The sequence below is a fragment of the Corythoichthys intestinalis genome, chromosome 18 (genome assembly GCF_030265065.1).
Source record: "Corythoichthys intestinalis isolate RoL2023-P3 chromosome 18, ASM3026506v1, whole genome shotgun sequence".
NCBI lineage: Eukaryota > Metazoa > Chordata > Actinopteri > Syngnathiformes > Syngnathidae > Corythoichthys > Corythoichthys intestinalis.
Window position 1 is genome coordinate 41,382,888 of NC_080412.1, and position 26,581 is coordinate 41,409,468.

Consider the following 26,581-nt stretch of genomic DNA (forward strand, 5'->3'; position numbering starts at 1 on the left):
GAGTGCATGAAACAAAGGGCATAAGTCAGAAGTTTATGTTTGAATACACAATTCTGGTCTCTGATATTAACAGAAGACTTTTCATCATGCTGTACAATAAACACAGTGTGCTGAAACACAGTCGCTTACGTCTAATTACTCGTGAACAGTCATTGTGCTTCTTCTTGCAGTTAAACCCACAGTGATCCACACAGACATGTTTGTCAACAGCATCGGCCCAGTGAATGCCATCAATATGGTAAGCAACCCAGAATGTGCTCTTAATGTGTCACTGCTTTGATTGAACTGCCTAATCTGGTGTTTAGGAAGAATATCAATAACTAAATGTGTTTAACCTGTCTCGCCTCGGAGAGGCAAAAGCGTAATGATGGGGTGATTTTGGTCTCTCTGCAGCTGGCAGGCAGTCAACATGTTGCTCTAGCTCACCTTCGCGTCGCAGCTGCTAGCTTTCATGGCTTTTAATCTAATCTTTATGCTGCACACCAATGTTGCTTTGGTGTCAATCAGCGGCTGAAATAGCTGCATAAACCTTTGCCCTATACTGGATAAACTAGCGCGTCTCACTAAAGTAGTGATTATAACACCTAACCATATACAGTATGCAGAAAGACCTGTTACCAATTATAAAATAACTAGGACTGTCGAACGATTAAAATTTTTAATCGAGTTAATTACAGCTTAAAAAATTAATTAATCGTAATTAATCGCAATTCAAACCATCTATAAAATATGCCATATTTTTCTGTAAATTATTGTTGGAATGGAAAGATAAGACACAAGAGGGATATATACATTCAACATACTGTACATAAGTACTTTATTTGTTTATTATAACAATAAATCAACAAGATGGCATTAACATTAACATTCTGTTAAAGCGATCCATGGATAGAAAGACTTATAGTTCTTAAAAGATAAATGTTAATACAAGTTATAGAAATTTTATATTAAAGTCCCTCTTAATGTTTTCGCTTTATTAAAATTTGTAAAATTTTCAATAAAAAAATAAACTAGTAGCTCGCCATTGTTGATGTCAATAATTACACCATGCTCACAAATGGCGTACCGCACGCAGGCTATTTTTAGACCGAAGCTGAAGTGGGACATTATAGACCCGCCCTCGCATAGACCCAACGTAATTTGTGCTACTTTTCTCCGGTAATCTTTCAAAAATGAACATGCCGATTACGCATTGCTTTTTTTGGAACTTGTAGAAACGGCTGTAGACAAAAATATGAAGACCGAATTAACTTGCGCGGACTTTAACACCAGCTCGGTGAATCCATTCACATTTCATATGCAGTAAAAATTATGTTGGGTTGGCATGGTCTTTCAGAGGACAAAGAGGTAAGCCATTTTTATATTTTTATCTTATTTGTTTAGCGTAATGTTGTGCCGTACTGCTTCTGTCTGACAATGAATGACCTGAAAAGAATTACAATGGTATCTGACTGCTACTGTTACCGTTTCTGTTTTATATATATATTTATATATATAAAAAAAAAAAAAAAAAAAAAAACTTTAGTAAGGGGGGAGTGTAAATAAATTATAGAATTAAGATGTGTTATCAATGAAAAGATTAAAAGTGTTCGTTGGCTGTCACTGAGTAGCATTTGCGATCGCTACACAAAGCTAACTAAATTACCCCCAAGAACGGTAAGAGACGTAGGAAAACCAGAGGATATATAAGAAAGACAGGGCTGATGGTAAAGGATAGCTTGTTGTAACAGGAGAATGTAATTGTCAGTCGCGTCGATAAAAAAGCTAAAGCTATGCTTAGGTTGGCTCGTTTTTTTCATCTTTTTCGGCCTTCGACACGAAAGCTATCTCTTTAACTGAACATTTTTATGTTCTTCCACATCTTTGCCAGTCAATTTGGCACCAGGCACATCATTTTCAGAGAGAATTGGTAGATTTAGCTCTGTAAACATCTCCTTCGTACACGATTTCCATTCATTTCCTATTAGGGACAAACGGTGGCTTGTCCCTACTTAGCAACAGTAGCTAATGTCATGAATATTAATGAGCAGAAGTGACGTGTTGCTTGCGGTACGCCATTGTGCTTAAACCCATAAAATCATTTGGACCCAAGCGCCAGCAGAGGGCGCCAAACACCAAAAAACAAGTAACAAGCGGACATTACACTGCTGTCATTTTAATCTGTTTGAGCGGGGCATGTGCGTTAATTGCGTCAAATATTTCAACATGATGAATTAAAAAAAATTAATTAACGCCCGTTAGCGCGATAATTTTGACAGCCCTAAAAATAATATTTCCAATGGGTGCTCTTGGGTTTTGGTATGTTACTGAGCCTTTGAATTAAAGTGCCTGTGACACGAAAAAGCATGTTTATTTCATAATACTTGCTGTATTTTATGCTCCTGAATGAAATGGACCACTTGGATGTGTGAAGAAGCGATCGATATATTTATTCATTTTTTTTAATCCTGCGATACGAAAATGACAGACTTCCGGCTTCGGTCTTGCATTGAGGAAGAGGGCGCTATGACGTGTACGGGAGAATGAGTCCTCTTCACTATACAGCCGTACTGTTGTATGAGAAGGACTAAGGATTCAGCTGATTTTGCGGATTAATTCGTTTATTTTTCGCATCACGCCAGCCAAACGGCTGCAAAAAAATCTTGCTGTACGACAGAGAGGCTTGTGAGCCTTTTTGGGGTTTCAAAAGGTATACTCGGCTTATTGCCCTCTTAATGTGCCCGGTGTTCTGTCAAATTTTCCAACCGATCAAAAATAGCAACTTTGTGTTAAAACTAGCCGCGAATAAAGCGATTACAAAGTAAACACTACAAAATTTCTTTTAATAAAGGACTACTTATGTTTGATCATGGATGGGCATGTAAAAAGCTCTCCTCATATACATACAGTGGGGCAAATAAGTATTTAGTCAACCACCAATTGTGCAAGTTCTCCCACTTGAAAATATTAGAGAGGCCTGTAATTGTCAACATGGGTAAACCTCAACCATGAGAGACAATGTGGGAATGTGTTTTGATTTTTAAATAATTTATTTCCAATTTAGAATGGAAAATATGTATTTGGTCACCTACAAACAAGCAAGATTTCTGGCTGTCAAAGAGGTCTAACTTCTTCTAACGAGGTCCAACGAGGCTCCACTTTTTACCTCTATTAATGGCACCTGTTTTAACTCATTATCGGTAAAAAAGACACCTGTCCACAACCTCAGTCAGTCACACTCGAGACTCCACTATGGCCAAGACCAAAGAGCTGTCGAAGGACACCAGAGACAAAATTGTAGACCTGCACCAGGCTGGGAAGACTGAATCTGCAATAGGTAAAACTAAAGATGCACGATAATATCGGTTACCGATAATTATCGGCCGATAATGGCAATTATGACGTCACACAGATAATCCAAATATTAAAAAAATTCAACCGATAATGCAATCCGATAATTATATACGTGATTTAGCCTCCAAATGTGCGCAACCGAAGCAATTTTGTCCAATTCAGCACTGCCGATATAATAAATAATAATATAGTAAATTATATTTTTTCCCAGTAGTATTTTCTCCTGTGTTTACTTTAAAAAATTTACATAAATCTTTTAATAGAATTATCAGCTTTTGCCTAGTAGTATTTTCTCCTGTGTTTACTTTAAAATTTTACATAAATGTTTTAATAGAATTATCAGCTTGACATTATCGATTATCGGTTGGAACGAGGAGGAAATTATCGGTATCGGTTGAAAAATGTATTATCGTGCATCACTAGGTAAAACGTTTGGTGTAAAGAAATCAACTGTGGGAGCAATTATTAGAAAATGGAAGACACACAAGACCACTGATAATCTCCCTCGATCTGGGGCTCCATGCAAGATCTCACCCCGTGAGGTCAAAATGATAACAAGAACGGTAAGCAAGAATCCCAGAACCACACGGGGGGACCTAGTGAATGACCTACAGAGAGCTGGGACTATAGTAACAAAGGCTACTATCAGTAACACCGCCAGGGACTCAAATCCTGCACTGCCAGACGTGTCCCCCTGCTGATGAAAGTACGCGTCCAGGCCCGTCTGCGGTTCGCTAGAGAGCATTTGGATGATCTAGAAGAGGACTGGGAGAATGTGTTATGGTCAGATGAAACCAAAATAGACCTATTTGGTAGAAACACAGGTTCTCATGTTTGGAGGAGAAAGAATACTGAATTGCATCCGAAGAACACCATACCCACTGTGAAGCATGGCGGTGGAAAGATCATGCTTTGGGGCTGTTTTTCTGCAAAGGGACCAGGATGACTGATCTGTGTAAAGGAAAGAATAAATGGGGCCATGTATCGAGAGATTTTCAGTGAAAATCTCCTTCCATCAGCAAGGGCATTGAAGATGAGACGTGGCTGGGTCTTTCAGCATGACAATGATCCCAAAACACACAGCCAGGGCAACAAAGGAGTGGCTTTGTAAGAAGCATTTCAAGGTCCTGGAGTGGCCTAGCCAGTCTCCAGATCTCAACCTCATAGAAAATCTGTGGAGGGAGTTTAAAGTCTGTGATGCCCAACGACAGCCCCAAAACATCACTGCTCTAGAGGGCATCTACATGGAGGAATGGGTCAAAATACCAGCAACAGTGTGTGAAAAGCTTGTGAAGAGTTACAGAAAACGTTTGGCCTTCGTTATTTCCAACAAAGGGTACATAATAAAGTATTGAGATGAACTTTTGGTATTGACCAAATACTTATTTTCTACCATGATTTGGAAATAAATTCTTTAAAAATAAAGCAATGTGATTTCATGGGGTTTTTGTCCACATTCTGTCTCTCATGGTTGAGGTTTACCCATTTTGACAATTACAGGCCTCTCTAATATTTTCGAAAGGAAAAACTTGCACAATTAGTGGTTGACTAAATACTTATTTGCCCCACTGTAATTATTCAGTACACAAATTGTAAAACATAGTCTCACATTGCACATTCATTTCAGAGTCCTGTCCAAACATGCAGGTTTGCCTGTATGGTGTTAAGAGGCATGGACTTCACGTTTTAGATAATGAACTGATTTTTCGCTGTCTTTAGAGTAGCTTTTTTTTTACACTCGGTAACCACTGTAGCTATTTTCAGGTTCAGCAAAAGGTTTTTCTGTTTTTTATTTCTAACATTTAGCGCGTCATTGTTTTATTATCGTGCATTTGTTGTGCAAGGGATCCGAATCCATGCAAGTATTTATGTCCCGCTGTTCATATTTAGTAAAACACTGAGTGGTTAAAGTCCTAGTGAGATATTGATTTGGATGGACTGTGTTAGAACTTGCCATTTTTGTTCACATCAGGGAATCTGCCTGTGCGTGAGGGCACTGTGCTGACACAAAAGGTTGATGGATTGCCTCACATTCATATGTAATCTGCCACAGGCCCTTTGTTCACACTGTAACATAACAAATGTTGGAGCTTTGTAGGTACTGTGAAGCGCGGCGAATAGACAGATGGCACAGGAGTGCAGATCTAAGTACAAGCATGATTTCATATTCTTAATTATGCAACGGGACAAATACTATCTAAGGATGAGCGTGGAAAGGATTGAGAAAAAGGGCAATTGTGTACAAAGATTTAGAGTCAAATTCTCACATGCAATTAACTACTTAACGCAGTATACGATCATAATGTGAAAAATCCATGTTGATCCTGCAAAGATTAAAGCCATCTTGCACAAAAACACATTCGCACTTGGCAAACGTAAATAAGCTGAACTTTGTCACAGTTAATGCCTCTATGGCTTTTCGCACTCAAATGGCCCCTTTATTTCTTATGTACTTTATTTGAAACCTCAGGGCTCAATCAGTCCAAATGGCTAAGTAAGAAAAGACCAGTAGTTCTGTTTTCCTGTGAGTTGACATTATTTATTGCTTCTAAGGAAGACAAAAGTAACAAAGTCCCAATGAGTGTTTTAAGTATATATATTTTTTTCTTGCCAGGAATACACCATCGACATTTTCTTTGCCCAGACGTGGTACGACAGAAGGCTAAAATTCAACAGCACGATGAAGGTTTTGCGTCTCAACAGCAACATGGTCGGGAAGATCTGGATTCCAGACACTTTTTTCCGCAACTCAAAGAAGGCCGACGCCCATTGGATCACGACGCCCAATCGCATGCTTCGAATCTGGAATGACGGCCGAATCCTCTACACGCTCAGGTAAGAAGTCAGGTTTGACCGTAGTGAATTATTAAGTACTGGAACCTGTTCTAGAGGTCGACCAAGATGGGATTTTCAAATGCTGATATCTAAACAAAATTTCAATCGATTGCTTATTTCCAAAGCCGATTTTTTAAGCCAATATTTGAGGCAGATACTTTTTTTACATGATGAAAGACAGTTTAAGAAAAAAATGCTTCAACAGCTTTGAAGTCACAATAATGACCTGAGACTTAAGGGATTAATTTGTGATTCATGATTATACACACTTAGCAAGAACAATACATTATTATTATCAAACAATTAAACCCACCAGGACATCACTATAGTAATAGCTATGCACAGACAGAAAATGGCATATGATAAAACAACTAGACGCTTGGAACCTCTCTTTGTGAATGAGAGTGTAAGGATCGAAGGACCAGACTTTTGGGACAGAAAAGCTGCTGTGCTCAGTGAAATCATTCTAAGGTCTTTAGTTGGTGAGACCGAGGATGGACACAGATTGAGAAGAGGAGTCTGTTAAAGGCTCATACTGCTATAGAGAGTAATTGTAAGAATGCTGGTGTTGAAAAACAAAGTGACACACAACCACCTGAACTTCCTGTATCATCTCCAATGACAGAACCACTGACAAGATCTACTCGAATGAGAAAACCACCAGAAAGACTTATTGAAAATGTTTGACATTTATTACTACATATTGATATGTTGTGCCAATTTGCTATTTGTTCATTGCAATAACTGAAAGGTTATGTTCATTTGATAATTTGAATTAGCACATTGCATTTAATTTGTACTCACAAAAAAGAAGAAAATAAAGGTTTATTATTTTGTAGAATATGTTATACAGCACCACTAGCTTTGGATGGGGAATGTAATGATAGCTGTGCTGTGAGTGTTCTATAGGGGACGCTTCCCTCATTTTTATGTGCTTGTTGTACTTGTGGTTCTTGTTGTTCTTAGATTACTTGAGCTAGCAGCTCACTTAAGCTTGCTACAAAATGTTCCTGCTTACGTTAATAAATCAAATAGTAGAACATTACAATCACAACGAGATGTAAACAAGTGAGTGTGCGTTTTGGTGGATGCTCGCCATGCTAAAGCTAATGCAAATGCTAAGCTAATACTACACGTTACATTTAAAGTGTAAGGATCACTTAGTAAGCACCTGAAATGAGTAAGCAACATTACATATTCTCTCCTGCACGATATAGAAAAACATCTTGGAATAGTTACAAAACAGGCAAGCCTGAAGCTTCTTGTAGCACTCTGCCTTCAAGCAGCTGCAGGGTCCTTCCGGGGTCCTGCCGTCAGTCAGCGGTGGCCACAGTTGCCCACACAGATGCCTGATCAAAATCCTTTTTTTATCGGCTTTTTTTATTGTTGTTGTTAATCGGCCGATATTGGGAAAAATTCCGTATATCAGCTGGCTGATATATCGCTCGACCTCTAATCTTTACTTTCAAAAAAATGATGAATGATTATCGCATTATTGCTTCTCTCAAAAAAGCAGCAGATGCTTTCTACCGATACCACAATGCATTTTGAGAAATAAAGAAACTAAAGTCCATCGGACTCAATCAAGTCATGATGAATGTTCTTCTATGCAGAACACCGGCTTCCTACTTCATTAATTTAGAGTAACTCGTAATGCAAGCGCTAGTTAATTAGGATGACCGCTGTGCTATGCGCGACAATGATACATGACAATGCATCTACGCGGATGGGCAAAGTCACTTAAGGTCATTCCCTCATTAACGCTAAATTAAATGACTTTAATGACTTCAAATTCTCTCAAGTGTGAAGAGTGGTGACAAAGAAGGGTGTGCTGCGGTTAAGATAAACAATATTTTGATTTTGAAAACACTTTAACTGTGGTATTGCTGTTTGGTTTTAGAAAAATATGTCAACTAAGTTAGAGTTGTGTGTTTGCAGGTTGACGATCGATGCAGAATGCCAGCTGAAACTGAACAACTTCCCTATGGACGAGCACTCATGTCCCTTGGAGTTTTCAAGCTGTAAGTGTGGCTGGCAATACTATAAGCCTTTTGCTGATCATGTTGTAAAACATTAAAATACAAATCATGGTCCAGCCTTCCAAACCTATATTTGAAAATTGACACACATTGAAACACTTGACTGGCCACAAGGGAAGACTGGAAAAGGGGTAAAAAAAATTATGCAAATTAGTTCTCAATGGATCTAAAAAGGGAAGCGCCATACAAAAGGCTTTGTAAATAGCTCAATAACCAACAGGGAAAAAGAAACCTGTGTGTACCTATAGAACAGAGGGCCCTGGAATTGGATGAAGCCTATGTACATATGAAATAAGTTATTTGGCGCTTATAGTCACTTATAGAGCCAGTGAGACCTTCTCTGCTGATCTAATCACCATGAGAAGTGCTGACCTACATTTGTGAACCCAACTCTAAGGCTACGTTCATACTACAGGTCTTAATGCACGAATCCGATTTTTTGTCATATCCGTTTTTTTTGGCGTGCCCGTTCAGACTGCCTTTATCCATTGAGACCGTTCAAGTATTACGCATGCGCACTAATTCGCAGTCGGACACGCGCTAAGCAAGAAGACCCGCATGCGCAGAAGCATCAAAACAAATGACAGACGTCATCCGTCATTCCAGGGATATCATATTTTGCTTTTCAAAAGGTGGACACAAATAACAGACATAAATAATCCCCGTTTAGGCTTATATTCAAAGTTTATATGGATCGATAGCATGCACGCACTGTCCGTGCACGTCACACACACATACGGGCAGTTTGTCCCGACTCTCGGCCGTGGAGGCAATGTTGAAATATTGCTCACTTGGAACAGAGAGAAAACAGAGCATTCTCAGGCTTATCCTCAACCCATTTTTATTTTTTATGACTGTTGTCAAGCGCAGCCCTTCCCCAAAAGCTAATAACGCACAGGTGCATCGCTACGGTAACGACTCTCTCGCTATTTGATGACGTAATTGCTGCATTAAATCCGATTTGCGGGACTGGACAGTACAGACCGCCGAGACAGTCTGGAAAAATGTGGCCCAGATCGGATTTAGACCACATACGAAAGTGACCCAGATCGGATTTGAAATGGTCCCGTTCTATGCGACTTGTCACGTTCAGACCGTCAAGTTAATGCCTCACTCGAGTCGGAAAAACACGAAAAAATCGGATTCGTGCATTAAGACCTGTAGTATGAATGTAGCCTAATATTTGTTCCAAGATAGTTCAAGTAATTTTCTCCCAAGAATCTTTTCAATAGAGTACTACGCGTCCTTTTTTTCCCCCAGAATTGTTCTTTTTTTTTTCTTAAGCTGTCCTGGAGAAATAGCATTTTTCTGTGGACAGAATTTGTCCCATTTTTTAAGGGAAAATGGCAAAAGAAAACTATCCATCCATCCATTACCTACAGCTTAACCCGAGGTCAGGTCGCACGGGCAGCAGATTTAGTAGGGAAACCCAGACTTCCCTCTCCCCATCCACTTCAACCAGCTCCTCTAACGGGATCCCAAGGCGTTCCCAGGCCAGCCGAGAGACATAGTTTCTCCAGCGTGTCCTGGGTCGTCCCCGGGGCCTCCCGCTGGTGGGACATGCCTGCAGCACCTCTCCATAGAAGCGTCCAGGAGGCATCTGAACCAGAAGCCTGAGCCAGCTCAGCTGTTTCCTCTCAACGTGAATGAGTAGCGGCTGAGTCCTTCCTGGATAACCAAACTTCTCACCTGATCTCTAAGAGAGAGCTCGGAAACCCTGCGGAGGAAACTCATTTCGGCCGCTTGAATCCGGGATCTTGGTTTTTTTGGTCAGGACCCACATCTCATGACCTCAGGTGAGGGTAGGAACGTAGATCGGTTAGTAAATCAAGAGCAACGCCTTTTGGCTCAGCTCATTCTTCACCACAACGGACTGGTACAGAGTCCACATCACCGCAGACGCTGCACCAATCCACCTGTCGATCTCCCACTCCCTCCTACCCTCACTCGTGAACAAGACGCCAAGATACTAGAACTCCTCCACTTGGGGCAGGATCTCATCTCAGTTCCAAAGAGGGCACACCACCGTTTTCCGACTGATTCCCACGGTCTCGGATTTGGAGGTGTTGATCTTCATCCCGACCGGCAACCCTTGTGAGGAAAAAGCAGCATGGAAAATGAATGAATGAATATAGATATCAGTCTTTGAACATGAATGTGATTAAGTTTCTTCCACAAGAGTGCACTTTCACAAAGATGTTTATTTTTCAAAAACTCAAGGTGAAAACATTGACACTTTTTAAAAAACTTTTGCCATAAATGTGCCTTAGGTGGGAGCTACGACGAAGCATTAGTATAAATTCTTCAACTGATTTATAATTTGATGTAGATGAAGCAAAATAATGTTTCCTTATTTGTAAAACCGATTCTGTTGTGTTTGTACATGCAAAGTTTATGTTGTGACAATATCAGTTAGGCCAGTGAGTGGCGCTGTACAAGTGTGTACGTATAATGCGTAGAAGAAGAGAAGAGAGAGTTTGGCTAGGATGCTATGTAATGTCTGCATGTGCTCACTGCTACGGGTTCATTAAAAAAGTAATCGAATACTTCATATTGCTACTTCTTTCTAAACAAGCAACAACAAATTTGAAAACAAAAGATGCTTTTAATACTGTTGATTTTAACAGAGGCGGCAACACGCTACGTAAAGTACGTAGCTGCTTATATACAGTGGGGCAAATAAGTATTTAGTCAACCACCAATTGTGCAAGGTCTCCTACATGAAATTAGATTAGAGAGGCCTGTAATTGTCAACATGGGTAAACCTCAGCCATGAGAGACAGAATGTGGAAAAAAACAGAAAATCACATTGTTTGATTTTTAAAGAATTTATTTCCAAATTAGAGTGGAAAATAAGTATTTGGTCACCTACAAACAAGCAATATTTCTGGCTGTCAAAGAGGTCTAACTTCTTCTAACGATGTCTAACGAGGCTCCACTCGTTACCTGTATTAATGGCACCTGTTTTAACTCATTATTGGGATCAAGGACACCTGTCCACAACTTCAATTAGTCACACTCCAAACTCCACTATGGCCAAGACCAAAGAGCTGTCAAAGGACACCAGAGGCAAAATTGTAGACTTGCACCAGGCTGGGAAGACTGAATCTGCAATAGGTAAAACGCTTGGTGTAAAGAAATCAACTGTGGGAGCAATTATGAGAAAATGGGAGACATACAAGACCACTGATAATCTCCCCCGATCTGGGGCTCCATGCAAGATATCACCCGGTGGCGTCAAAATGATAACAAGAACGGTGAGCAAAAATCCCAGAACCACACAGGGGGACCTAGTGATTGACCTACAGAGAGCTGGGACCACAATAACGAAGGCTACTATCAGTAACACAATGCGCCACCAGGGACTCATATCCTGCACTGCCAAACGTGTCCCCCTGCTGAAGAAAGTACACGTCCAGGCCCGTCTGCGTTTCGCTAGAGAGCATTTGGATGATCCAGAAGAGGACTGGGAGAATGTTTTATAGTCAGATGAAACCAAAATAGAACTTTTTGGAAGAAACACAGGTTTTTGTGTTTGGAGGAGAAAGAATACTGAATTGCATCCGGAGAACAACATACCCACTGTGAAGCATGGGGGTGGAAACATCATGCTATGGGGCTGTTTTTCTGCAAAGGGACCAGGACGACTGATCTGTGTAAAGGAAAGAATGAATGGGGCCATGTATCGAGAGATTTTGAGTGAAAATCTCCTTCCATCAGCAAGGGCATTGAAGATGAGACGTGGCTGGGTCTTTCAGCATGACAATGATCCCAAACACGCAGCCAGGGCAACAAAGGAGTGGCTTCGTAAGAAGCATTTCAAGGTCCTGGAGTGGCCTCACCAGTCTCCAGATCTCAACCCCATAGAAAATCTGTGGAGGGAGTTGAAAGTCCGTGTTGCCCAACGACAGCCCCAAAACATCACTGCTCCAGAGGAGCTCTGCATGGAGGAATGGACCAAAATACCAGCAACAGTGTGTGAAAAGCTTGTGAAGAGTTACAGAAAACGTATGGCCTCCGTTATTGCCAACAAAGAGTACATAACAAAGTATTGAGGTGAACTTTTGGTATTGACCAAATACTAATTTTCCACCATGATTTGCAAATAAATTCTTTAAGAATCAAACAATGTGATTTTCAGTTTTTTTTTCCACAGTCTGTCTGTCATGGTTGAGGTTTACCCATGTTGACAATTACAGGCCTCTCTAATATTTTCAAGGGGGAGAACTTGCACAATTAGTGGTTGAATAAATACTTATTTGCCCCACTGTAGCAAATGTACGATGTGCCACTGACAGCATTTTTATGCCATTGGCAGATTCACAACAGCAAAGTAATAATTCCTACTGGTAGATTTTGAGAGAACAGTGAATCAATCATCATTGCTCAGGAGCAGACCGCCTGCTGGGCTGGCTTTAATGTGACAAGTGGGCACATCCACCCATCTCCCAGCATCACTACATGCCTGAGAGCACTTCACTCGTGACGCCATTCAGTCAAGTTTACTCTGAGGAAAGTCCATGTGCTGTACCGAAACCACAAGCCTGAGGGTAACTCCCGATGGAAATCTTAAGAGAATTGTTTCCACAAGTAAATGTTATTTTAATTAACATGAGATTCAAGTGGGGAAAAACATGACAAACAGGCCTGTTATGTAACGTGCTTTTTTTTTTGTTTTGTATACTTGCAGACTTAAATAGATTTTCCAGTGATAAAATGGATCACGAGTGCCTGGGCTTTATATTGAATCGGAGGAATGAGCAAATCTATAGAGGGAACTCCTGTAAAGAGATGAAATGTTTGTTGTGCGGTGTTGTCGCACGCCTCAGCTAATCCCCTGCGCTTCTTGTCCTCGTCCTCGTCTCTTTCCCGCACAGATGGCTACCCCAGGGAGGAGATTGTATACAAGTGGAAGAGGAGCTCGGTGGAGGTTGGAGACATCCGCTCCTGGAGGCTTTACCAGTTCTCTTTTGTAGGCCTGAGGAACACCTCGGAGATTGTCAGGACCGTCTCAGGTAAGATGACTTCTAAGCAAAGCTTTTCCCAGATATTTACTATCATTTTGTGTCTTATCACTTTGTTCTAAAAGAAGAAACCTTTGCGGTTTGATGTTTATACTACTGTAAGCGTGTTCTTTCCTCAATGTAACTCAGCAGTCTTTGTGTTACATTGTTGGGGATCACATGAGGAATGCTATGTGCGTGCTTGTGTTAGGGGTGGTAACTTATGGGTAGCTCAGGATGCGTTAAGATTTGCGATACAAGGCTCACGATAATGATGATCTCACGATATGGCGATACAAGAATTATGGATACATGGGTCAGGAAATCATTCTAAAAAACAAATTTTGGCAAGACAAAAGTTTTGTCGCCTACAGAAAGTAGTGTGAAAATTGAATAAAAAATAGAGATGTGCTGATCGATCGGGTCCGATCACGTCATTTTCAAAGTATCGGAATCAGCAAAAAAATATCGGACATTCCTTTTTTAATATATCTTTTAATTAAATCGTTTTCTAATTGTATTTAACGTTAAAGACATAATGTGTTACACTCTTCCAGAGTCTTTAGTTTAAGCCTAAGGTAGGGTTATCAAATTTATAGCGTTAACGGCGAGAATTAATATTTTTTACATTTATCACGTTACAATGTTTAACGCAATTAACCCATGCGCTGCACGACCCACTCACGCACTGTCGCGTTCAATCTATAAAGGCGCCGTTTTACCCATACAGTATATAAAGCTAAAAGGCAGCATAAAATGAGTAGAGTGAATTTTGGCAGCCTTTGGAGCCTTTTTTTAAATGGCTAAAGCCTTACAATTCCTCTCCCAACGATTAGAATAATCGTGGTAAGCAATGTGGGGAAGAAAGGTAGTAGTTGATCATTTTCTTAACACCCTGTGTTATTTCCCAATGCAGAGAACATATGTCAATTGGTACCACGACGCACAGTCATGGTTGCACTTCCCATCATGCATTTGGGCAGAAGTTAAATGGCTACAGTATCATTTACTGAAAGCTCAACAAATACACTAGATGGCAATATTTAGTCACAATATACAAAGTCACAAGCCTTTCTATCCGTGGATCCCTCTCACAGAAAGAATGTTAATAATGTAAATGCCATCTTGAGGATTTATTGTCATAATAAACAAATACAGTACTTATGTACTGTATGTTGAATGTATATATTCGTCCGAGTTTTATTCCTCTTTTTCTTAATGCATTGCCAAAATGTATATGATCGGGAAAAATTATCGGGAATGATTGGAATTGAATCGGGAGCAAAAAAAAGCAATCGGATCGGGAAATATCGGGATCGGCAGATACTCAGACTAAAACGATCGGATCGGGAGCAAAAAAAACATGATTGGAACAACCCTAGTTTTAAATACACTGTATGTTCTTCCTACCATTTAGCCCGCAAAGCAGAATTTTAATGTTATTGAACATTAATTAAAGTGCCCATGTAAGGTTTGTACTTTAAATACTGAAATCTGAAATTGGCAAATGCATGTGTGTTAAACTCTGGCAATTAAATTCTTATTTCAGAGTAGAGAAAAACAAACACCACTAATTGTAACTAATAAAGGGCGCCTGCGATTTTAAATTTGTATCAATTTGTGCCGTACGCTAGCAATTAAATACTGAATTATGAGTGGAAAATATCAGAAACTGCTGCTAATAATGTGTTTACGTTTTACAGTATGTGCTTTTTTTGAATAAGGCTAGTTGATTTGAACTTGAGTCCCTTATGTAATCGATGCATATATGTGAATACTTTTAAGTTCTCGATTTAGTCAAAGCATTTCAAAGTAATCTAATGAAAAGGCAATCTGTGTAGGTGGCTTAAATGCAGTGAAGACTTGGTAGCACGCCTCTCTGATCTGGTTTGTTATTTCCGCCGACAGCCAAACCGCCATCTGCTCTCTTGTCAGCGTAGAGAACCTTGACTGCGGTTGAGAGACCTCTTGTCTCATTTTGCAGTCACTTTGGGTTTCTGACCTGCTGCCAGTTGGGCGAGCACAACATCTGGCTCAACGAGCAGTCTGTTAAGAGAGACTTTGGCCACGAAGTACACCCTATGTACTTGGCAGGCGCTGCCAAAATTATATTAAAATGTATTGTTTATGAACAGGACAAAAATGTATCCGAGTACGAAGGTTTTTGTTTTGGTTTTGTTTTCAGGGAGTATCCAAGGACAAGTTAAAAGTTTGAAAATGATTCCTATTCAGGTCTTTTTGTTGTGTTGAAATGGTTCAGGTAAGGCAACTTGAAATAACGTTAATCCTCGCAGACAAGCAGTCAGCTGAACTGGCTTCAGCCAGAGGATGTTATTTCGTCTCATCGTGAGAGCTACCTGACTGAAATCAGATTAGTTCTTGAAAATAAATGGGATTTAAAAAAACAAAGCATGCTTTCAAAAAACTATTTCATGATAAAATAGGTGCCGGAGTCTACATGCCATATGCTGCTCTCGATGTAGCTTCTAATAAAGGCGGCATCTGTTTGTATTTGGTTCCCCACTTGCCTTGCTCAGCCAATGTCCTAAGGCTTGGTCTCTCAACTTGTCACTTCACATCAAGACTGCCTGCAAACCTATACCTGCGTTTACCAACACACACTTGCTCACACAATCTCCAGCTCACAAGGGAAACAAGATGAAGAATGATAGGAGATGCAGAATGAATACCATATTATAACAGTACTAAATACTGTGTATAGATAGTACCGTATTGGCCCGAATATAAGACGGTGTTTTTTGCATTGAAATAAGACTGAAAAAGAGGGGGTCGTCTTATAGTCGTGGTCTAGATATTATACCCATTCACGACGCTAGATGGCGCTAGATATCATTGAAGCGATGTTCTGTCATGACAGATTGCAGCTACTCTCAAGTTTAACCAGTTTGCATTATTTTATTGCAATGTTTTCCCCTTTTCAGATTTGTTTTAAGACTACAGTCACAGTTAGACTTCACTTTGATGGTTAATGCAGTTATTGCAATTTTGTTGTTTTATCACAATAGATTGGTTTATTTCATTTCATTTTACAGAAGCCATTCATTTACAAATGTGATTGCACTTTAGTTTACATATTTAAATGTTCAGATATTAAGATTTGAATGAGGCAAAATAACATGATTTTTCTCTCAAATATATTGTTATAATCATTTGTTTCAGATATACTGTAATTATTTTCTGTATAAAAATTAATTTGGTGTTCAAAAAGTCTTTTTTCAAACTTGAGTCTTCAGTCTTATAATCAGGGCCGTCTTATATTCGGGCCAGTACGGTAATTTGAATTACATACCCAAATCCGCTATTACTGTACATGTAGTCCTCAGCTTTCAACAGACTTGACTTACGCAATTTCGACTTTACAACGCCGGAGTCTCGTCCACCGTTGTCTACAGTCTTTTTTTAAGCCATGTAAACTGTACCTCATTGTACCACACAGTATCTTATTTTTAACTTTACTAACTTGACGTGTACTGTCCTCACTAAATGTGAAGTTGTTCAGCTTGACAGACAGCAAACAAGGCAATTGTGGTTTTTTTAAGCGTTTTCTTTCCTACACTTTTGACAATTTGTAAAGCTGTATCACACGTGTACACTTATGTTCAAAACGACACACATTTTAACAATAAAACACTTGACGTAAAACAATTGGTGTTCAAACATCCTTCTCGCCTGATCAAAATGTAAATTTAGTAGATTAAATTAGCCAAATTTGCCTAGCAAAAGTCCGCTAGCTTTAATGCTACCAATGCTAACGAATTTACAATTTTCATAGCAAATTGCTCACACATAACTCCGCGAACTCTAGCTCTAAACTTAATTACAAATGCATACACAAATATATTTTAGCTGAAAAAAGTTATAGCCTTATGTGGGCCAAACGAGAGGACAGCTGTCCTATTTCCATGTAAGACGAGTCTCTTACTCAGTCATACGTAGAAGCCAAGGCGACAGTCCAGCCAGACCCAACGCTGCCACCAGAGGGCAGTATATCCTCCATCATTAAACAAAATAAAATACTTTTATAGTAGTTTTTATATAGTTATTTTTTTAAAGGGTTAATTCCGACTGGAAATTTTTGTGGAAATTTGGTTTATGTAGCCAGCATAGGAATGGAACGTGTTCGTATACCCGGGGACTACCTATAATAAGCAAATTGCTAGAGATATATCCTGTAGTGAAAACTGTATTCAAATATCTTCACAATTGTAGCTCTACTAGCAAAACCACCCAGCAATGCTCAGGTTTGTGTCACATGAACGCAATACAACCAATGGCAGATGAAACATACTTTGCTTAGAGATGCAGCTGTAATGTAGTAATAGTGAAAGGACATCATAAAGGGGTTAATGCACAATCACTTTTCCATTGCTGTGTACAGTACTGTAGTGAGCGATGTGGAGAAGAATAACAGATAGTTTTTGTTTCACACTTGCTGGTCTTGTGCCCCATACACCGCACAACCCCAACAGACAGCACCTGTATTGAACAGAAAACACCAGAACATAACAACGGCAACCCCCACTCTCAGTCATGGTTGCCAAAACTAACCATCAACCATTGCGGGTGTAACACACAATAAATAACATTCGGTATAGTATAAAAATCCAGCCGAAATGTATCCCTTAGTAATGTCCTGGAAAATTGTAAATTTTTTTGAAATCCAAAATTCTTGTTGTGGGGTACTCAAGGCCACACACAATCAGTGTTGTTTTTGGAACCCCTTTTAATTTTTGTTTTAGTCTTTTGTACGAAAATACTTATTGTACTTATTACTTGTCTTTGTCTAGTTTTTGTTGACGAAAACTCAACACTAATTTCGTATAGTTATAGTTCACGTGTACTAAAAATATTTTCGTCAGTAAATTTTTTTCAAAAATTATCCAAAAGTCAATAAGGTTTTGATTTGAATTTCGAATGAACATTGGCAGACAAGCACATATTGCAGCATCTATAAGAACAACACCAACTTGGCGATAATACACACTCAGCAGGGAAATAGTACATTTTTTATTTTATTTAAAAAAAGGAATAGAGTACATTTTTCATTAATGATACCCACCTGAAAGCCACGAACTGTATTTAAAAAAAAGTTGTCCGAGGTTTTAAGAGGACACTCACCGTTAGCATTAGCATCTTAGCGTATACTCTCTAGCCAAGATAAGAATGCAAATATCTCTACCTGCATGCAAGCCAGCATAGAAACTGGTGAGACACACTGGTGAGTCGTGGAGGGGAGCAGCACGTCACATGAGTGACACAACCAGAAACTGCTTGGATGCAGGCTAACTACACATATAATATCACAGATTGTGTACATATGACGGAAATTATTGTGCATTTTCGTCTCGTTCTCGTGGCGTCAGACGAAAACTGGCATTTACCTCGTTATGCTTCAGTCTCCCAAAACATGTTTTTAGCTCATTATCGTCTCGTCATCATCATGAAAAAGTATTCCTTGACAAAATATTTTCGTTATCATTGATGAAAACAACACTGGCCACACCGTATCATCAGTATCGTCAGTTAAAAGCCAACTGCGACATCGCATTCGCATGAGACTTTTTCCAAAAAGACGCAATCATGGATTTTCTATGTTCATTTTTGGATTTTCAAATTAATTTTCGCACTAAATGGAGGCATACAGAGATCAAATCCATCTAGGAACAATCCCAGAAACAAAGTACAACTGTGTAAAATTTCGTCAAAATCCGCCCAGCCGTTTCGGAGTCCATAGAGAACGAACACACACATGCAAAGTTCCACTTTATATATAAGTATAGATATAGATTTTTCAAAAGCAGAGTCAAAAATTGAATAAAGCTTAAACAAAAGCGCCTACAGACATGCATAATAGAGTGGTGACGACTAGGGCTGTCAAATTTATTGCGTTAACGGGCGGTAATTTTTTGAATTAATCACATTAAAATATTTGACGCAATTAACGCACATGCCCCGCTCAAACAGATTAAAATGACAGCACAGTGCCATGGCCACTTGTTACTTGTGTTTTTTTTTTGTGTGTTTTGTCACCCTCTGCTGGCGCTTGGGTGCGACTGATTTTATGGGTTTAAGCACCATGAGCCTTGTGTAATTATTGACATCAACAATGGCGAGCTACTAGTTTATTTTTTAATTGAAATTTTTACAAATTTTATTAAAAAGAAAACATTAAGAGGGGTTTTAATATAAAATTTCTATAACTTGTACTAACATTTATCTTTTAAGGACTACAAGTCTTTCTATCCATGGATCGCTTTAACAATGTTAATGTTAATGCAATCTTGTTGATTTATTGTTATAATAAACAAATACAGTTCTTATGTACAGTATGTTGAATGTATATATCCGTCTTGTGTCTTATCTTTCCATTCCAACAATAATTTACAGAAAAATATGGCATATTTTATAGATGGTTTGAATTGCGATTAATTACGATTAATTAATTTTTAAGCTGTGATTAACTCGATTAAAAATTTTAATTGTTTGACAGCCCTAGTGATGACACATGATGGATTTTAAAAATTGTAGAATGTTATTTACAGTACATTTATGTTATCCTTCCATGACTCAGATCCACAGAGAGATCTCACTATGACTGTGAGTCATAGGTCCAGCTCAAATTAGCTGAAAAAAAAACATCTTAGATGTCCGGAAGGCTTTTCCATCCAAGCATAAAGGCTAGCCATGTAATTTCCCAACTGATTGTCTTGTTCGGTAGCTTCTTTGCAATGAGTCATGGAAAGGTTTAAATTTAAGCAACACAATAAAATCACAAATCCACATAGGTATACATAGTACATTTACACATCTGTGTGTGGATTAGTTCACTGTATGTCATACAATTTTGCATATTTCATTGTTCCTATTTGTCTGCTTGTGATGTATGGAAACCTATTCTTGGATTGACCTTCCAAATGCCATGCCGTGCAGCCCTGTTGTCTGTGTTCGTCTGCCTGTGTGATTCAGCTTGAGCGGAGAAAGCCCCGAGACACATCAGTGGCCCTGTCCCGATTACGGAGCTCCACAGTTTACAGATGATTTGTTGATGGGGCAAATCTTGGGGGCGTGCATTGCGCTTGAAAGGAACAAGCAAACAACAAACCCATGGAAAGAAAATGCATTCAGCCTTATAGCACGACCAAGCAAATCCAAGCATGACCATCAATTTCAGTTTGTTAAACCAATGCAGTTTGCACATTTGGCAGCAATTGGAATGTAATATTAAACTTTAAGATGTGATTTGTTTAGCTTAAGACAGTGGTTCTTAAACTGGGTTCGATCGAACCCCAGCGGTTCAGTGAGTAAGTCTGAGGGATTCGGCGAATGAAAAAAAAAAACGCAGCGTCCTATTTTCTTACACTGATTAAATCCAAGCAAATTGGCTTTTTAAACCAGTATTTGGACTGGCTTGCTCCCAATGTCCTCCATCTGATGGAAGGAGGAACTGGTTTGCTAAGTGGAAGGTTGACTCGCACTTGGAATACAACAGACCAATGGGCAGTGTGTTCTCAAGTTTTGACCTGCTTTTAAAACATCCTGTCAAAATGAGAAGAAGTTTTGATCGGAAATTGCTATATTATTAGCTAGGTAGCTTAGATATATCAGTTTTGAATTTGAAAAAAAAATTGCTTTATTATCTAATTCCGTAGGGTTTGGTGAATCGACATGTGAAACTTGTGGGGTTCGGTACCTTTAGCAAGGTTAAGAACCACTGATCTAGGCAAAGTGGCTTTTAAATCCAGGTTTTGGGCGGGTTTGCTCCCAATTTACAGGCTTAATCCATTTCTTTTAACTGCTAGTCCTCGATCTGATAGGAGGAGGAACTGGTTTGCTCAGTGGAAGGTTGACTCGCACTTGGTATGAGGTAATACAACAAACCAATGGGCAGCGTGGTCTCAAGTTTTGACCTGTTTATAAAACATTCTGTCAAAATGAGAAGAATTTTTAATGGGAATTTGCTATATTATTAAATTGCTAGCTTAGATACATCAGTTTTGAATTTGAAAAAAAAAAGTTTTATTATCTAATTCCGTAGGGTTCGGTGAATCCACATGTGAGACCTGTGGGGTTCGGTACCTATGACAAGGTTAAGAGCCACTGATCTAGGCAAAGCTGCTTTTTATACTAGGTATAGACCCTACTCACCGACATCACAGAATGACTTGTCGCTGTATCCGGCCACCATATTGTCCGTCTCTGTTTAGCCCAATTTTCAATGGTTTCTATTAGTCGTTCAGTTTATACAGCAATTCATGGAAGCCCCAGTGCTTTCAGACGCGGTAAACTCATTGGATGCGTTGCATAAAAGGCGTTATGTGGAAAAGCTTTAGTCTATCCATTCGCCAGATCCATATTTGATGCCTAAATCGATATTTTTCGACCCGCTGTCTCTCTGCCTGACATCTGCTACCCTGATATCTACAACTATCCTTTCCACAGAAACTCGGCCTATTCTCACGAAACTTTGAAAAACATTGAGAGCAGCACTCTAAGCAACATTACCCTGTGTGATTTCTAAAATGGCGACAATAAAAAAAAACAAACAAACAAAAAAAAAAAGTTGACTGCGATGGCCGACGCTTCAACGATAGGTGGATATTGGACTATTTCTTCAATAAAACACACAACAACTGTGTCTGCCTCATTTGCAAAGAGACAGTCGCTGTTTTCAAAGAGTTCGATGTGACGCGATAATAACAAGACACGCTGACATGTACAAAATGAGGGGCGGCTAGCTTGACTTCGTTTTAATGAGTGGAGGGTGGCTTGACCGCAGTTTCGCCGAGTGTCAAAAGAGAACGCCACAAAGACGAGACTGTTGAAATTATGAATTAAAAAAAATAATAAAGCAAATGTGACACACAGAAGGGCTTGCTAACATTTGTTTAAATATATTGTTCTGTGTAAATCAGCCAAGGTAGCCCCCCGCATTTTTACCACACCAAATCTGGCCCCCTTTACAAAAGGTTTGGACACACCTGTTTAACTGATGATCCGTAGACGAGGCCAGCTTCTTTCACTTGGTACCAGCTAAATATTATTCAAAATGTATTGATGGTGGAAGAAATAAGCATCTTGAATTTGAAACTGTATATTGTCGGCGATTAGCCTCGCAATGATCTTAATTGTGGTTGTCAGCCCAAAACCCTCTAAATATATATTAAATGCATCTTTCCAAATATAAAATGACTACTACATAACCCGTGGTAATCGTTTGGAGCCCAGTTTTCTCGTCGAATTGCAGCAGTCCATCTCGCTCTCCTCTCCGGGTCTCTCGGAATACGGTAAAACTTCAAGTCTCTCCGTCTATCCTCTCCGTTACTGGAACCAACCGCAACACACGCCTTCACCATTATGATTATTAATGTTAACGAGCAGCAAAACACGCCATAATAGGAGGAATTTACGTAGCGGTAATGCATATACACGACAAGTAGACGGACAACATGGCGCGGAGGCGTGGTTGTGACGTCATGTGAGTAGGGTCTATTGGACTGGTTTGCTCCCAATTTATAGCCTTAATTCATTTCTTTTAACTGCTAGTTCTCGATCTGATAGGAGTAGGAAATGGTTTGCTCAGTGGAAGGTTGACTTGCACTTGGTATGAGGTAATACATAAGACCAATGGGCAGCGTTGTCTCAAGTTTTGACCCGTTTATAAAACATCCTGTCAAAATGAGAAATTTTAATGGGAAATTGCTATATTATTAGCTAGCTAGCTCAGATATATCGGTTTTGAATTTGAAAAAAATTGCTTTGTTATCTAATTCCGTAGGGTTTGTTGAATCTACATGTGAAACTTGTGGGGTTTGGTACCTTTAGCAAGGTTAAGAACCACTTATCTAGGCAAAGTTGCTTTTTAATCCAGTTTTTGGTCTGGTTTGCTCCCAATATACAGGCTTAATCCATTCCTTTTAACTGCTAGTCTTCGATCTGGTGGGAGGAGGAACTGGTTTGCTCAGTGTAAGGTTGACTCGCACTTGGTATGAGCTAACGCAATGGACCAATGGGCAGCGTGGTCTCAAGTTTTGAACAGTTTACAAAGCATTATGTCAAAATTAGAAGAATTTTGAATGGGAATTTGATATATTGCTAGTTTGCTAGCTTAGATACATCAGTTTTTAATTTGAAAAATTATGTTTTATTATCTAATTCCGTAGGGTTTGGTGAATCCACATGTGAATTTGTCGGGTTTTGTACCTTTAACCAATGGCCATTGGCTTAGGATGTACATACTGTATTTGAGGAAAATATTAACTGCAAAGGCAAGGTTGCTGTTTAATAGCTTTTTGGTTTAATAAAAAAAAAAAAAGTGGTTTCTAGTAAAACACAGACACTAATAGTTTTATTGTTAGAGAGACTGTAGCCCTGATTGGATATTATAATCTTGTCATGAAGTAGCAGAAAAAGTAGAATTATGTAAGCAATCAAAATGTTTTTAAAAAATTACATTATGAGCGGATACAACACTTTTAAGTTGGTTTCATAGACATGGAACACAGTCTATAAGATGAGTAAATGAATGTGAATATGTGCTGCAGCTCTTTAATCAGATGGCGACCTAGTGTTTATTAAGAGAAAGGAGGTTAAAGAGTCCCGAAACAATCCATTAGCCACAGTGAGACCCTACTCCTATTATAGCAACTCACTCTTAATCTCTTCCTCCAGTCATCCACCTCTCTCTCTCTCTCTCTCGCTCTTTCTCTCTCTCTCTCGCTCTGTGCGCGACACTTCTGATGGACAGGATAAATGTTATGACTCAGCAAGAAGCCTCCTTTTGTCAAGTTAAATACCAATTTACGCTGCACGCCGTCGCCTGAATACGCATCCCTACCTGTGCTTGCCTGCTGCAATATGCAAGTCACACTAAATCTGATTTACAATGAGCATCTCTTCTTTTAAACAAAAACAAAATCTTCATTCTTGAAATTTATAGTAAACGGCTACTTGGACGGGTGAATGCTTTGGCTATCATGTATTTGCAATATAGCAGCTAAAGCTCTTCTCGTTTGATACATGTCCTCTTCGGATGAAATTGCTGTTCGGGCTGCAAATATGATTATTTCCATAATTGACTAAACAGACGATTAATTCAACGATTAATCGGATAAATGGCACTTTTTTCAATTACCTTTACAATTTAACTTGTAAGTTGTTTTAACTTATTCACTCTCATCCATTTTCACCGGTGCAACCCCCTTTGCTCCAGGCCGTTTTACTGGATTTTGACTGATTTTGCAAGGCCCACAGAAAGTTCTGTTCTATTTCTGTATTAACATGGAAGCCACCAAAAGAAAGATTAAACTCCCTTCTTTCAGCAGAAAAAAAAGTTGGTTCATATCTTTTTCCATTCTTTAGAATGGGTTAGGCATTAGAAAATAGCTTAGTTTGAGCAATTTTCCAATTTCTGATGAAGAAACCAAGAAACTGAGCTTTTTGTGAAAACACATTTCAAACATAACTTTTGACTTTAACAAAGCTAGTTTTTGCTTTAGTTACATCCCAAACATCTGAACAATGTTTTCCTTTTACAAAATAACATAAAAAACAAGACAAATAGAGCTTTTGATAGCAAATAAATTTATTTACACATAACTAACTGAAAGATGACGCTGTTGTGCCCATGACAGCAGGGGTAAACTTTTCCCTCATCGCCGCCTGTCTCTGCTCGGCAAGTAATACCGACTCAACAGCATCGTCCGCTGCACTGGTGGTCCCGGTCATTCTGCCCGGTCGTCCAACGCCTGGCATCCCAGGCGTCCTCCCGGTTGTTCTGCTCGGTCATCTGCCGCCGCTGGTCCATTCAGTCGTCTTCCGCCGGCGCCCCGGCTGTGGAGCCAGATATTCATTCATTGAATCGGGTTACAGGTCTTACCAAATGCGCTACTGCCCTCTAGAGGCCAGTTTTATTGCTTTAAAATGGATTTTCAGCTTTGTGCTTTGGAGCTCAGTTGAATCAGTACTCACAAGAGACATCTCTGGGTTCTGATTCAACTTAGTTCCAAAGCACAATATTGAAAATCCATTTTAAAGCAATAAAACTGGCCACTGGAGGGCAGTAGCGCATTTGGTAAGACCCGGAACCCGATTCAACGGCAACGAACGGCCGGGCCACACGGCTAGGGTGCCGGCGGAAGGATGCCAGGTGGCGGACGACCGAGCAGAACAACCGAGAGGGCGTCCGGGATGCCAGGCGCTGGACGACCGAGAAGAACGACCGGGACCACCAGTGCTGTGGACGATGTTGTTGAGTCCGTGCTGCTCGCCGAGCAGACCCCGCAGAGAGGGTAAAGTTAACCCTGCTGTCGCAGTCACAACAGCTTCATCTCAGTTAGTTATGTGTAAATAAATTGTTACTATGCCATTAAAAGCTCTATTTGTCTTGTTGTTTGTTATTGTGTAAAAAGAAAACATTATTCAGATATTTGAGATGTCACTAAAGCAAAAAATAACTGTGTTTAAGTCAAAGTTATATTTGAAATGTATGCTTTCACATAAAGATCAATTTCTCTGTTTTTTCATCAGAAACTGTAAAATTGCTCAAACTAAGCTATTTAGTCAAAGACATGAACTAACTTGTTTTCCTGCTGAAAGAAGAGAGTCTAATCTTTCTTTTGGTAGGTTCCATATTTATATAGCAATAGAACAGAATTTTCTGTGGGCCTTGCAAAATCAGTCAAAATCCAGTAAAACAGCCGGGAGCGAAGGGGTTGCACTGATTAAAATAGCTGGGAGTGAATGAGTTTTGAGCTTGAGCAGATTTGAGTTGACTCACTCAATGACACATTCTATATCGTTCACATTTTAGTATGTGCAAAGTAATAAAGACAAACTTTTTTTGACTTTATTCTTGTTTAAAAATTATTCGGTGGGACAGTGACATGTTTAAACCTATCATAGTTATTACATTTTAAGTGCTTAAAAGCCATTTATTAAAATACATATAAACGTGAATTTTTTTTTTTGGGGGGGGGGGGTGAATCTCTTTTCAATGCTAAATCTGAATAAATACATTGAATACACACACGAAAAAGATGCGGTTTTTCACTTATCACAGCAGTTTCTGGTCCAAATTAACCGCGAAAAGCAAGGGCTCACTTTAGTGTCCTAGAGGCAGTCTGTTATTTTTAAGTTTGCAGTCTTGCTCTCGTGATGTTGGAACAATGATGGGTGATTTAAAGAAATAATAATATTTGTGCTCGACTGTTAACGTAATGATGACAATTTTCAGTCCATCACAAACTTTTAACTTTTTTAAACCTCAACATACCTTCGAGCCAGTAATATGTCTACGCCTGCCACAACTCAAGCCTCAATCTTCTCAAACACGCGTGCAATATTTTGGTTTTA

General features: G+C 39.3%; 1 protein-coding gene across 4 annotated transcripts in view; it reads left to right on the plus strand.

Moving 5' to 3' along the window:
- The window catches only part of gabrg2 (gamma-aminobutyric acid type A receptor subunit gamma2), a 98,941-nt gene that overhangs the window by 24,199 nt on the left and 48,161 nt on the right, over window positions 1-26,581 (plus strand). For all 4 annotated transcript variants that reach the window (XM_057820653.1, XM_057820656.1, XM_057820657.1 and 1 more), the window contains exons 3-6: window positions 171-238; window positions 5,948-6,168; window positions 8,107-8,189; window positions 13,085-13,222. In XM_057820653.1, coding sequence (XP_057676636.1) covers window positions 171-238; window positions 5,948-6,168; window positions 8,107-8,189; window positions 13,085-13,222 — 510 coding nt within the window. The remainder of the gene's footprint in view (window positions 1-170; window positions 239-5,947; window positions 6,169-8,106; window positions 8,190-13,084; window positions 13,223-26,581) is intronic.